A 15073-nucleotide genomic window follows, 5' to 3' on the forward strand; every position below is an offset into this window, starting at 1 on the left:
TCTTTGCAGAAGCGTAAGTTGATTGTTATCAACTGATGAACAATTCCCCTTTTTCTTTGTACAAAGGAACTTTCAACTTCTTCTTCCAGAAGGAAAATTAACTGCTTTTAAGGGAACCACAGGCATCCCCACCTCTCAGAATAAGGCAAAACTTTCCTTACAGCTTTGCGACATCACCAGTTCTGAATTCCCCAAGGTTTCCTCTGGTCACACTCCCTTCTAACCCTTCCACCTAATCTTCAAAATATTTAGGAAAATCGTTTTGATGTCTTTTAGGTACTTTGGAGATGGAGCCGGTCAGCGTTCAAATATTAGGAGCTGAAAAGAAAACAGTGAATCTTCAGAGGGAATAAAGGAGGCGGCTGATGGGCCGGGGCGACGTTTGGTGGGATCAACATGGCTCCTGCTCGGTCGTTGCGGTTTAGATGTAGAAGTAAAAAGATCAGAGACCTTTCCCGCCCGCGGTGCAGACAGAAACGGGAGAGAAAATCAGCTGCTCTCCACACCCACGGGCAAGTAGAGGAATTAATCTCTTCATTTCCTTCTCTCAACCTTCAAAGAGAAACCACAAAAGAAGGGAACGCAGATGATAAGATCCAACGTGGGTTTCAGCACTTTGTCCCACCGGGATGTCCTCGCTCACCACCTGGATGTCACCAAAATTCCCCTCCCAGGACACTGGAGGCGATGGAGCTGAAATCACTGCGGTGGCAACTTCCTAATTCAACTTCACACAGCAACAATTTCCCCACCGTAAAAATGAGAGAGTATTTGTTGCTGGGCAACACATTTGTTCACAGGGGCAAGAACTGTGTAACTCTGCTAATATTAAAGAGGAACTGAAAGTGTGTAGTTTTTCATACTTTTTGCTAATTTTGGGAGCTCCATAAAAGATTTCAGTATTTTCCGCTAAAAAGCTGGCTGTAAACTTGCCTTCCTGTTATTTTCATGAGGTTTCACAAAAGATCCAAACGATTCTGAGAAATAAGATCATCCACCGTGAAAAGCGCTTCTGCGTCATCCCCACGTGCCCATCATGGGAGAGTGATTTGCTGTCCCCGTTGCACCACGGGTCACCAAACATGCGGCAATTTGGGCAGGAAAGCGGGAATAAAGGGTTAGAATCAAGGGGAGGGTGAGGAAAGGGACGGTTACGGAGTGTTTTTGTACAAGTTGATGGCTCTCAAACGATGGGGTTTATCTTTAATAACTATTAAAATGTTTTTGGTCATCTCAGAGCTGTTCACGGTGAGTTTTTTGGGAGGGATGTGATGTGGGGATGAAGTTCAACAAGGCCAAGTGGCGGGTGCTGCCCTTTGGCCACAACAACCCCCTGCAGCGCTCCAGGCTGGGCACAGAGTGGCTGGAGAGCAGCCAGGCAGAAAGGGACCTGGGGGGACTCATGGACAGGAAGCTCAACAGGAGCCACCAGTGTGCCCAGGTGGCCAAGAAGGCCAATGGGATCCTGTCCTGGATCCAAACCAGCGTGGGCAGCAGGACAAGGGCCGTGATCCTTCCCCTGTGCTCTGCATTGGGGAGGCCACCCCTGGAGTATTGTGTTCAGTGCTGGGCCCCTCAGCTCAGGAAAGAGATTGAAGTGCTGGAGCGGGGCCAGAGAAGAGCAACAAGACTGGGGAAGGGACTGGAACACAAGCCCTATGGGGAGAGGCTGAGGGAGCTGGGCTTGTTTAGTCTGGAGAAGAGGAGGCTTAGAGCTGAGCTCAGCACTCTCTAGAACTACCTGAAGGGCAGTTCTAGCCAGGTGGGGCTTGCTCTCTTCTCCCAGGCATCAGCAATAGGACAACGGGGCTTAAACTTAAATTGAGGCTGGAGATTAGAAAGCAATTCTGTGCAGAGAGAGTGGTCAGGCATTGGAATGGCTGCCCAGGGAGGTGCTGGACTCACCGGCCCTGGAGGTTTTTAAACTGAGATTGGCCATGGCACTTAGTGCCATGATCTAGTCAATGGGCTGGAGTTGGACCAAGGCTTGGACTCGATGATCTCTGAGGTCTTTTCCAACCCAGTCCATTCTGTGTGATTCTGTGCTGGCAGGTTGAAGAACAGAAAAAGGTCTTGGAAATGACAAGCCAATTAACTTCAGTTCCTGAAAAACAACATCAAAAAGGCCGTGGAATAATTGGGAAATCAGCCACAAGAAGAAAACAGGGGGGTGAATACCACGTGACGTGGACTTGTCAAGGACAAGCGGTTTCATTTTAATCTCATTTCCTTCTGTGCCGGGCGCCAGGCCTGGTGGGGAAAGCAGCAAGAAATAACATGTGAGAAGCTTTTAACGCCACCCCATGTCCCACGGCTGCGTGAATGGTCACTTGTGGGTCTGCGTCACCAAACTCTCCCGGGTTTTCATTCAGTAAGAAAGGAGAGGATTAAAAATAGAGAATTGAAATGTGGAGGATTTAGGGGGAAGGCTGAAAAATGCGACACGGAGCAGAAGGGACGAGGGAGCAACGGGGAGAAGCGGATGGGGACGAGCTGGCTCGGAAGCGGCACAAATAGATGTGGAGGGAGCTGGAAGTGAGTCAGCGATGTCCCATTTAAACTCAGTTTTAAGCACTTCAAGAAAAATGGGGCTCAATAGGAGAAAATCAGATCTGGGAAAGACCCGAGCTGTTAAGCTGATACATTGCAAACCACGCAATAAATAAATGGGTGGGGAAGCTGTTGTTTGCCCAACATGTTTTCGAAACCAATTTCAGATTTAAATAAGACAAACCCACCCAATTCATCAAGGGATAAAAGGTTGCGAGGCAGAAAAAGGCTCTGGAATTGTTGCAAAATTAACTCTACGCCTTCAGTGATTTTAAAAGCATGAGCGTGTGGAAATAAAGCGACTTTTGCAGCTCTCCGCAGTCCCCAAATTCAAATCCTTCTGCTCTGAAGCTGCCAAATTAATGTATATTGTGATTAAGTTATAAAAGCCTTACCCATCGACATGAGATAAATGCTTTCTGAATAAGATAAATGCAAAACAAGGGATATTTTTCAAGTTTTAGATCCTTCTGTGTGACGAGGAGACGGAAGATTAAGTGACGCATTGTTGAGAAGTGGAGTGATTAGTTTATATCTAACTAATAATTAATAGCTGTATCATAAGAAAGAAACTAAACAATTATAACTAACATCATCAGTTATTTCTTAGTATAGCTATATGTCAAAATTTTAAAAAATCGTAATGCATATGTAATAATTATGTGAATATAAAACGCAAGAGCGACTGGTCTTTGGAGCACTTATGGAGAATGATCTGCAGCGCTGCTAAAATAAAGAATGCCGCTTAACAGTTTAATTGACTCTGCTGTTAAATTCATTTCTCCACTTCTTATCTCTTTTTATTTGTTTTATTTTGGCGGCCAGGACGTATTTTGGGGTGTCCAAACCCTCCTTGTAGCTGTGGAAAAACGGGCACCACGCCGTGCCAAAGCAGGAAAGTTGAGGAGTGATGGGAGACACTCAGAGGGAAAAAAAAAGATCAAAAACTAAGCAAACAAAGCAAAAAAACATCCTGAAGTGAACATTTGCTGACGGGGGAAGCTCCTCCATGGCCGCCGCCCCATGGGCGGGAAGGGCCGGGGCGGGCGGGCCCGGGGGCGGCTCCACACGGGCCTCACGGCCGGTTCCTGCTCGTTGTGTCGCAGAATCGCTGCTTTTCTGTCACGATATGGACTGTGGCGTGATCACCTCCAAGACTGTGTTGCTGCTGCTCAGCCTCTCGTTCTGGGTACCGAGACTGGGGGGTTTATTTTTGGGGGGAGCCGGGTGGGTTGTGGGGCGGCCGCGGGTGTTGGGTGCGAGGGGTCGGTTCTGACCGTGTTCGCAACCAGAGTTAATCGATTAATTTAATCCACCAGTGCGTAGTTAATCGATTTATTTAATCTACAAGTGCGTAGGGAACTTATTTCTGTAGGGAAACCCTACATACGCATTTTTAAAGAACAAAAAGTTGCGAGCTTTTAAAAGTTTCTGAGGGGGCGCCCTCCCACTTTGGGGTGAGGCGTATTTGGAAAATGGCCGAGAATTTTGTTCCAACTATATTTAGCGACAAATACGCCTTTCCAAATCGCTTCCTGAGTAATTATTTACGACTATTTAAACACAAAAAAAAAAAAAAAAGAGGGTGGGGTTGTGTACTTTTTAGCCGTCGGTTTGAGGGGTTTGGGATGGGAGGTTCATGACATGATGGTGACAGCTTGGAAAAAGATGCGATTATTCCAGTATTCCCTAATTTTGGGGGTTTTTCTCCTGCATGGGGAAATTTGCTTAACCACCCCATCACCACCTAGGGACTCGTGTGCTGCTCTTGTAGAAGGGACCAAATCGGTCACGTAGTTTTGAACGTGACGGTGACAAGGTTGAGAACCCTCGGTCCCCATCGCTCGGCTTTGCCGTGGGGAAGGGAGAGAACCTTGTAAAGCGAGGAGGAATTCAAGGGGAAAAACAGGTTTCCCACAAAGCAGCTACATGGCAAGAAAATAAAAAACAACTATAATATTGCTTAAATTAAACCCTGAGGTCTCTCGGGGTGTTGCGCCTTGTTTTGTAAATAAGGGACGTGCTGCTGGTTGGAGCGAGGAGCTCACCCTGTTTCAGCCTCGTGTTTCTTTATAGCACATTTTATTGCTGAATTTATTTCTGTGTGTATCCGAGGTGACTTGTATCGCTGTGTTTGCTGCTGCATGTCGAGTAATGTGATCTCCCCATTTATATATGGTGTGCGGTTGCTTTTATTCTTAAATACTCGCAGGGAGACATTGGAGCATCCCACTATTTGCGTGTGGAAATCCCCTGAGCTTTAGCTCATCGTGCTTCGGATCAGCGTCATTTCTTGGCTTTTAAAAACCTTAACAGCTTTATATCCTCTTGGAATTGTTTCTGGGACCTTCTGCTGTGGGGGAACTCACTAATCATGATTGAAGCCATTCAGTCCTCTGGATCTATGGACTATCAGTAATTATCCTTCCACACATCTATAACTTCTAAAATTGCGGTGACCCAGACCAACCCTTTGTATTTTTACCCCAGGAAGAGCAATTCAGCTCTGAAGCCCGTGGCGTTTAGACGCTGCCGCCACCATTACGTGCAGTAATCGCATTCCTGCAGTAGAACCGCAGAACCTGGAAATCAGGTTTGGGGAGGGTGGGGAAGGAAGAACTGAATTAATTTTCTTTCAGACCATTTCTAACACAGAATCCCAGAATGTCAGGGGTTGGAAGGGCCCTGGAAAGCTCATCCAGTGCAATCCCCCCATGGAGCAGGAACACCCAGATGAGGTTCCACAGGAAGGTGTCCAGGCGGGTTGGAATGTCTGCACAGAAGGAGACTCCACAACCCCCCTGGGCAGCCTGGGCCAGGCTCTGCCACCCTCACCAGGAACAAGTTTCTTCTCAAATTTAAGTGGAACCTTTTGTGTTCCAGTTTGAACCCATTACCCCTTGTCCTACCACTGGTTGTCACTGAGAAGAGCCTGGCTCCATCCTCCTGACACTCACCCTTTATATATCTGTAAACACTAATGAGGTCACCCCTCAGTCTCCTCCAGCTCCCTCAGCCTTTCCTCACCCGGGAGATGCTCCACTCCCTTCAGCATCTTGGTGGCTGCGCTGGACTCTCTCCAGCAGTTCCCTGTCCTGCTGGAACTGAGGGGCCACAACTGGACACAAGATTCCAGGTGTGGTCTCCCCAGGGCAGAGCAGAGGGGCAGGAGAACCTCTCGGACCTACTGACCACCCCCTTCTAACCCACCCCAGGTCCCATTGGCTTCCTGGCCACAAGGGCCCAGTGCTGGCTCATGGTCACCCTGCTGGCCCCAGGACCCCCAGGTCCCTTTCCCCTACGCTGCTCTCTAACAGCTCATTCCCCAACTTACACTGGAACCTGGGGCTGTTCCTGCCCACATTCAAGACTCTACACTTGCCCTTGTTCTATTTCATTCCATTTTCCCGCCCAGCTCTCCAGCCTGTCCAGGTCTCTGATGGCAGCACAGCCTCTGGCGTGTCAGCCACTCCTCCCAGCTTGGTGTCACCAGCAAACTTGCTGACAGTCACTCTATTCCCTCGGCCAAATCCTTGATGAATATATTGAACAGTCCCGGCCCCAGCACTGCCCCTGAGGCCCTGCACTGGATACAGGATCAACTGGACTCTGCCCATTGACCACGACTCTCTGGCTTCTTCCCTTCAGCCAGCTCACACTCCACCTCACTCCCCGCTCATCCAGCCGCACTCCCTCAGTTCAGCTGGGAGGATGCTGTGGGACACTGTGTCAAATGCCTCACGCAAGTCAAGGTAGACCACATCCACCGCTCTGCCATCATCCATCCGTCTTGTTATGTCCTCATAAAACTCAATGGGGTTGGTCAAGCACGACTTCCCCTTGGTCCAGCCATGCTGACTGCCCCTAATGACCCTCTTATCCCTGATATGCCTTGAGATGGCACCAAGAATAAGTCGTTCCATCAGTTTCCCAGGGATGGAGGTGAGGCTGACAGGGGGCTTTGCGAGTACAAGGCTCCAGATTATTATCAAAACATCAGATTTACAAAAATCCATTAGGTTTCTTCTTTCAGGAGTAATTTGTGCTCAGGCATTGCATGCTGTGAATCTTGCCCAGCTTAGAAATGATTATTGAAAATAATTCACCACATGTGTATTCAGCAGCCGGTACAGTTTTGGTGCTTTGGCAAAAGTTATTGCTTAGAAATATCCTAAAAAGGCAATAAATCCACTGTTGGATCTTTGTTATCATTGTGCAGGGGTGAAGAAAGATTTACCAGAATGACAAATAGAGGTGGAAAAGCAACTTGTCTCTTCCCCACCAGGTTCAGTGTCGTATTTGTGGCTTGTTCTGCTACAGGGGGTGAAATTGGACACCTATGATTATCCAAAATCCCCCCAAACAAATTGACTGAAGCTGTTTTAACTACAGAGGTACCCAGGGTGGTGCTTCCAGCTGTGGGAGATCTGCCCACCTCTAATTTTGCTTTTTAGCACCTACTAATTAGGTCCAAATATGTGGTTATTTTGGTAAATGGGTGTTGGCCTGGTCTGGATGATGATGGGATGGTGGTTTAATTCAATTAACCTAAAAAAAAAGAGTGGAAGGGTTGGAGGAGACACCAATATTCGTGGTAATGTCTTGTGAAGTGACTTGCTGTTAAACACCTCGTCACATCCTGGACTATTTGTGTGGTCGGTGCTTAATCTGCTTCCTGTGCCTTTGGTGCATCCAAGACCAAAAACTACTTGTTTTCAACCTTAATCGTGGTTTCCTGTGTGTATTGGAAGCTCCTCCTGATTTTAAGCTATTCTGCCCAAAAGCAGGAAGCAGAAATCAAGTGACTTTCAGGAAAATGAACTTTGCTGCGTCACATGGATAAAAATAAAACGAAGATATCGGCGCCGCGTGGTCGGAAAAGGGGAAGCGCTCAGATGCTGATGCAGATATGGGGTGAGAAACTTGACCCTTTCTGGCCCGTTTCCAGGGAACAACCTCAGTCTGGGTGTCCCCAAAGCTGGGAAAAGACCTGTTGGGTGGTCAAGTTATGGATTACGGTCTCTTCATGAGTCTCGCGCCTGCGCTTTTCATTATGGCAGGAGGCACAAACCAACCCCGTCCCTTCTCTTTCAGCTGTGTGATGAGCCGTATTTTGGGGCAGATTATAGGCAGTTTCCAGCTCCGAGACGTTTTCCCAGGTTTTAGCGTTCGCTAAGTGAACTTTTCGCTCTTTGGTTTGTAGGTCATGAGGTGGAAGTCGCAGGATCCGGTGGCCGAGCCAGGAATGGCTTAATGAGGAACCGGGGTGGTTCTGAAGGCAAATATTGAACTAGAGGGTGTTTTGTGTCTGAACCGGCCGTTCAGATCAAAACCAGCTTGGCGGCGGCTGATAAATCCACCGGCGCTCGGTTGACATTTGCCGCGAGCTCTTACAATCTGTGCCTTTTATTTGGGGACATGCTCAGACAACTAAATAAAACATTTATTCAACAAGACTTGAAAACAAGCTGGAACATGCCCTGTATTATGATATAATCTACTTTGAAGAGTCTCCCACGACTCTGGAGGCTCAGTAGAGTTGTGTCCCACCTCTGGATTTCCCATGGGGAGACTGTGGTTTCAAGATAGTAGGAAAAGTCTGCACTGTGCCCACAATTTACTGGGGTTCAGTTCCTGTTCCATGTTGCTGTGGGTTTCCTAAAGGAAGTTCTGGGTCTGGTGACAGCTCAGGCCTTTCCCTCCTCTGGAGCCTGAACCAAACTGCTCTGGTTTGGCTGGGAGGGTCGAGTGCACCCACCACAGATGTAGATAAATACCTGAGGTGGGGGCGGCAGGAGGATGGAACCAGATTCTTCTCAGTGGCACCAAGACCGAAGTCAACGAGCATGAACTTGAGCGGTGGTGGATGCTCCATCCTGGAGACATCCCAGGGCTCTGAGCAACCTGAGCTGGTGAAGACGTGAAGGGGTTGGACGAGGTGACCTTTAGAGCTCCCTTCCAACCCAAATTATTCCACGATTCGATGAAATTGAAACATTGGAGGTTCCTTCTGAACGTCGACATTCAAAAGCCATCTGGACGTGCTCTTGGGGGTTCGAACAGATGATCTCCAGATTCCTTCCCACCTCAACCCTTCTATTCTTCGGTGACCTCATACTGCCCCTGTAAGAATGGTCACACGAAGCTGCATCGCACTAATTGATTTATCATTTGGAGAAATGGACACCGTGAATAGGGTAGGAAACGAAGCCGACGCCAGGAGGTCCCTCCCAACCGGGAAAGTTTTAAGCCCAGGGCAGGAAAAGGAATGTGGGAAGTGGGATGGGAAGCACTGAGCAAGGGTTGTCCTGATTTTGGGGGAAAGATGCTCATGGTCGAGTCTGGGACCTCCATGGTCCTCGTGGGCTCAATGGGATTTTAAGCAGCAGTTGGAAAGTCATTAAAATGTTGGGTTTTGTACACAAAGAATTAAATATGTGGAGTATTTTCTGCAGGCAAAAGAGCATCAGGTTTTATATCGGATGCTCCGACTTAAATCACTGCTGAGTGAAGATACTGGTGAAACAAGCCTTAAAATTAACTCAAAACCCCTCCACGAGCTGCTTGTCTCATGAAGAACTAGAAGGGAATGGTTCAGAAAGTGTTTGTGTGGATATTTATAATTCTTCCAGTGTGGTTTTATATATATATATATATATATACACATATATATATATATATACTGGTCCACATTAATGGTCCAAATGATCAAATCAGCACTCTGAAATTGGAAGATTCTGGGAGAAACATTAAAAAACCCTCCCAAAATCTCAAAGCGACAAACGCCGCCTTTTAATTTCCATGCTAGTTTGGCTCTTTTACCATCTTGTATTTAGATGTGGTGGGAGGAGGGAAAATTATCTGTTCTGCCTGTTTAAGGGCCCCCTCTGCGTCTCTGATCAGTGTCGTGACGTATTTGCGTGGCCGTAAATCGCGGTGGTTATGGCTTCGCTTTCTTTCCGCTCAACCCCAACAAGGAGTTTGCTGTGAAAAGGGGTTTTCTTGCAAAATTTCACAGAATCCCAGAATGTCAGGGGTTGGAAGGGACCTGGAAAGCTCATCCAGTGCAATCCCCCCATGGAGCAGGAACACCCAGATGAGGTTCCACAGGAAGGTGTCCAGGCGGGTTGGAATGTCTGCACAGAAGGAGACTCCACAACCCCCTGGGCAGCCTGGGCCAGGCTCTGCCACCCTCACCCCCAACAAGTTTCTTCTCAAATTTAAGCAGAACCTCTTGTGTTCCAGTTTGTACCCATTACCCCTTGTCCTATCACTGGTTGTCACCGAGAAGAGCCTGGCTCCATCCTCCTGACACTCCCCCTTTCCATATTGATCCCCATGAATGAGTCCCCCCTCAGTGTCCTCTTGTCCAGCTCCAGAGCCCCAGCTCCCTCAGCCTTTCCTCACACGGGAGATGCTCCACTCCCTGCAGCATCTTGGTGGCTGCGCTGGACTCTCTCCAGCAGTTCCCTGTCCTGCTGGAACTGAGGGGCCACAACTGGACACAAGATTCCAGGTGTGGTGTAGAGATTCCAGTAGAGGGGCAGGAGAACCTCTCGGACCTACTGACCACCCCCTTCTAACCCACCCCAGGTCCCATTGGCTTCCTGGCCACAAGGGCCCAGTGCTGGCTCATGGTCACCCTGCTGGCCCCAGGACCCCCAGGTCCCTTTCCCCTACGCTGCTCTCTAACAGCTCATTCCCCAACTTACACTGGAACCTGGGGCTGTTCCTGCCCACATTCAAGACTCTACACTTGCCCTTGTTCTACTTCATTACATTTTCCCCGCCCAACTCTCCAGCCTGTCCAGGTCTCTGATGGCAGCACAGTGTTTCAGCTTAGCTAAATCGGTGCTCCGTTAGTATAAAAGTGATTAACAGGATGTGAATTTTGTGTTACAGTTTGAATGAGCATCTAGTTTAGGTGCGCCTTTTTTTCCTTCTAGGTCTTTGCATGCTATAGTCATTACTCCTAAAGTTAAAATATGAATTGCACCGATCCAAACAGCTCCGTATTTACTTTCCCAGGCAGACGCTTAACAAATATCCGCTAATAACTCTCTCGTTTGCATTTCAGGCAGCAGCAGCCGGTCTCAGCTACGTTGGGGGCTACGTCATTAACACCTACAAGAGCTACAACAACTTTCTGCAGGACAAGTATGCCGTGTTGCCGGCCGTCATCATCCTCTGCGTCGCCGTCGTCATGTTCGTCATCGGGTTGATCGGCTGTTGCGCCACATTCCGGGAGTCGCGCGTCGGCCTGGGGCTGGTGAGCGTTGCACATTCTTCGCCCTATTTAGTTCTGTGAAGCCCGAATCTCAACTTGTAGAATGATTTTTAAAAGGGTTCGGTAACTTCGGGCCTCCAGGTCACGTCTTTGAGCTCAACAAGCAGTGCCCAACGTACCTAATTTAGCTGCTGGTTTATTCATTTTATCCCACAGTCATCTAAATTATTTCCTGAAAACTATTTTAATTGCGGAGGCAACAACACATAACGATAACTTACCGCTATAAATTGATGTAATAGGAAATGTGCGATTTAATTCATTCTTTACAGTCTTTTTCTTTTCATTTCAGTTCTTGGCCATTATCCTGGTTATCTTTATTGCGGAAATATCCGCTTTTGTCCTGGGATTTGTTTATAGGGAAAAGGTAAGCAAAGAATTAGTAGCTCTGTAGAAACCTGAAAGTAAAGACTAGATCTTGCATTATTAGAGCATTCGAATATATCCAGGTTTTTGGGGGCTTTGTCCGCTATCCTGCAATCACATTAAAACAATCTGTCTATTTTTTCCCTTTCCAAATAGGTAAAAAGTGATGTGCAAGGCACCATGCGCTCAGTCTTCGACAAGTATGATGGGAAAAATCCAGAGTCTACCGTTGTGGATTACTTGCAAGAACAGGTAAGAAAATACTTCAATTGTTCTCAGAATTATTTAGAAAGGAATAATTGTGTCCTAAACGCAGAATTTGGCTCTGCAGCAGCGTTTAGCATCTGATTCTCCGTAGCAATTAAAGGTGCTCTTGCCCAGCTTGCCAAAGAGAGGTTTAACGTTAATTAGCATTTGTGTTCATCTATATCCATACATCCCCGTAACTGTCCTGTGTCTGGCAGCTTCATTGTTGTGGTGTAAAGAACTACAGCGACTGGACAACCACGACCTGGTTTAACGTCACCCGTAACAACAGCGTCCCGCTGAGCTGCTGCAGGCAAGACGTGAAGAACTGCACGGGGAGTCTGGATCAGCCCCAGGACCTCGACACGCGGGTGAGGATAAAGGACACGGTTCCACAGTTGGGTCGTGATCGCTTAAGGATAATTCATCCAACTCTTGCCAGCGATTTGTCCCCGAACTCTTTTCTCGCCATAGTTTTCCTCTAGCTAACGTCCTTCCTTGTGGTCTGGATGATCAGGTGGTGAGGTGGAGTGTGAGCTGGCTGAAGGGGAGAAGCCAGAGAGTCGTGGTCAATGGGCAGAGTCCAGTTGATCCTGTATCCAGTGCAGGGCCTCAGGGGCAGTGCTGGGGCCGGGACTGTTCAATATATTCATCAAGGATTTGGCCGAGGGAATAGAGTGACTGTCAGCAAGTTTGCTGGTGACACCAAGCTGGGAGGAGTGGCTGACACGCCAGAGGCTGTGCTGCCATCAGAGACCTGGACAGGCTGGAGAGCTGGGCGGGAAAATGGAATGAAATAGAACAAGGGCAAGTGTAGAGTCTTGAATGTGGGCAGGAACAACCCCAGGTTCCAGTGTAAGTTGGGGAATGAGCTGTTAGAGAGCAGCGTAGGGGAAAGGGACCTGGGGGTCCTGGGGCCAGCAGGGTGACCATGAGCCAGCACTGGGCCCTTGTGGCCAGGAAGCCAATGGGACCTGGGGTGGGTTAGAAGGGGGTGGTCAGTAGGTCCGAGAGGTTCTCCTGCCCCTCCGCTCTGCCCTGGGGAGACCACACCTGGAATCTTGTGTCCAGTTGTGGCCTCTCAGTTCCAGCAGGACAGGGAGTCCAGCGCAGCCACCAAGATGCTGGAGGGAGTGGAGCATCTCCCGTGTGAGGAAAGGCTGAGGGAGCTGGGGCTCTGGAGATGGACAAGAGGACACTGAGGGGGGACTCATTCATGGGGATCAATATGGAAAGGGGGAGTGTCAGGAGGATGGAGCCAGGCTTTTCTGGGTGACAACCAGTGATAGGACAAGGGGTAATGGGTACAAACTGGAACACAAGAGGTTCCACTTAATCTGAGAAGAAACTTGTTCCTGGTGAGGGTGGCAGAGCCTGGCCCAGGCTGCCCAGGGGGGTTGTGGAGTCTCCTTCTCTGCAGACATTCCAACCCGCCTGGACACCTTCCTGTGGAACCTCATCTGGGTGTTCCTGCTCCATGGGGGGATTGCACTGGATGAGCTTTCCAGGTCCCTCCCAGTCCTTGACAGTCTGCGATTTTCATATTATTCTATAAAAGCTCCTAGATGATGAAAGGGGGACCAGTCTGGATGTTGGGTCTTATCTGTACTAATAGTTCCTTCATGTTTCATGTTAGACATGAGGAAGGAATTGTTGTCCCTGAGGGTGGTGAGAGCCTGTCCCAGGTTGGCCAGAGAGGTGGTGGCTGAACCATCCCTGGAGACATCTCAGGCCAGGCTGGACGGGGCTCTGAGCAACCTGAGCTGGTGAAGATGTCCCTGCTCATGGCAGGGGGGGCACTGGGCGACCTTTAGAGGTCCCTTCCAACCCAAAATATTCTATGTTGCTACAAAAGCAACATGACAAGGCCAAAGCGTGAGCTATGGCAAGAATGGAAGCCCTCAAATCTGCAGTGGTTGGTTAGACAGGTCTTACAAGGGATGTAAAAGCCCCAAATGTCCAGCTGAATTACATGTTTTGCTGAGTTTTCACCCATTTCTTTCCCGGCAGGGCTGTGCAGCGGAGGTGGAGTTGGGGCTGCAGAGCGTTATCAGCTACGCTATGCTTGTCATCCTGGGCTTTGCCATTGTCAAGGTAAAAATTCTCTCTTCCCTCATGGAAATATGACAAGGAACAAAACCTATTTATGATTTAGAAGACTGAATGGAATGAAATGTGAAACTGGATCATGTTGTGAGTGAAAACTAGAGTTGAAAAGCCCTGATGAAAAACTCGCAATTGGCGCATCGATGAAACACCGACGCAGCTTTGTGAAGGTTTTGACCCGTATATTTTAACCTGGTGCTTTGTCGTTGTTCGCTCTACCTGCTCCCGAGATTTGTAACCTGTTCTTTGTTGACGATCTCAACCCTTTAATAACAGCAAAGTGGTTTTTATTTGATTATAAAAGGGTGGCTGTAAGGTGAGCCGTTGCTATTTAACATCCCATTCCTGAACTCAGTGCAGAAGCCAAAATCTGCCCAGATATCATCTTAGATAACGTTAAATCCAGTGACTGAAGCATAAAATACAGCAAAACTAAATCTCTTACGCGCTCTCTCTTTCTCTTTCAGTTCTTCGCCATGCTGAGCGTCTGCGTGCTGACTTGCAAGAGAGAAGACACTGGGTATCAGCCGCTTTACTCGGGCGTATTCGCCTAATAAAACACAAACATCACCTTTTTTGCTTCCTGATGATAAAATAGACTCCTAAAGATGAACGCTAGAGGACAATTTATTACCTTCTTGCTAAGTATTTTATGTACATGAAACAGAAAGAATGTGTATTGACTTGGGAAAGTTCCTTGTGTGTGGCCCTCAAAACATGCAGAAGAAAAACCTTTTGAATTCAATATATATTCAATATGTTCAAATATTGTTTGTAAGCGTGGGGAGTTAGAATATGTTTTCTCTATATCTGATGGTGTTTCTGTTTGATTTTGCGTTCTCCTTCTGGTCATATGTTGTAATTCAGTTTACCACAGAGGTGGTCAGTGCAAGACAACCTTGTTTAAGGTCTAGAAACGTATATTTGAGTTGTTTTTTAAAGCACTTAAAGCAAATGTGAACAACGCCAGGCTAGGAGGGGACATGTGTTTTGAGCATTTGAGCTCGGGACACCTCTCTTGGCATTGTTTTTTAAAAATTATTATTATTTGACATTAAAAATGGCTTATGAAGCAGCGCTTTTGATTTCTTTTCCTTTTATTGATGCTTTCATAGTTTGTCTAGTCAACAGGCTATGTCTCTTCATTTAACATACAAATTGCAAAGGTTATTGAGAAGATGAGAATCACAGGACGTGTTGGTTCATGTGGTTGTGTAGACGGGGCGGCTGGAGGGCTCAATGCCGCCATCCCTGCCCCTTTCACTGCTTTTCACCCCTAAAAATACAAAGACAACGCATTTTTGTACCGAGGAATTGCAATAATTTGCTGTCTGGCGGAGTCACGCGACTCCTTATTTGCTCTTTTAATTTCTCCTTGAAGTTCTGCTGAAAGTCACTTCTTGGACAACCTTCTTGGTTCTTTTTTAACACATTTGTGTGTCAATCTGTTTCTCACTTCTTTAGGGGTTTTGGGGTTGTTTTTAGGGTTGGGGAAGGAGGGAACTATGAGCTATTCCC

General features: G+C 47.7%; 1 protein-coding gene across 1 annotated transcript; it reads left to right on the forward strand.

Moving 5' to 3' along the window:
* The first annotated feature begins 3603 nt into the window (after nt 1-3603).
* LOC309451299 (tetraspanin-36-like) lies at nt 3604-14632 on the forward strand. The gene is made up of 7 exons (XM_082074895.1): nt 3604-3739; nt 10628-10819; nt 11130-11204; nt 11360-11455; nt 11668-11820; nt 13460-13543; nt 14023-14632. Exons 1-7 carry the CDS (start codon nt 3680-3682, stop codon nt 14107-14109), a joined length of 747 nt encoding a protein of 248 aa, XP_081931021.1. The 5' UTR covers nt 3604-3679; the 3' UTR covers nt 14110-14632.
* Nucleotides 14633-15073: the final 441 nt, after the last annotated feature.

The sequence above is a fragment of the Streptopelia decaocto genome, assembly GCF_964273445.1.
Source record: "Streptopelia decaocto genome assembly, chromosome: Z".
NCBI classification, from domain to species: domain Eukaryota; kingdom Metazoa; phylum Chordata; class Aves; order Columbiformes; family Columbidae; genus Streptopelia; species Streptopelia decaocto.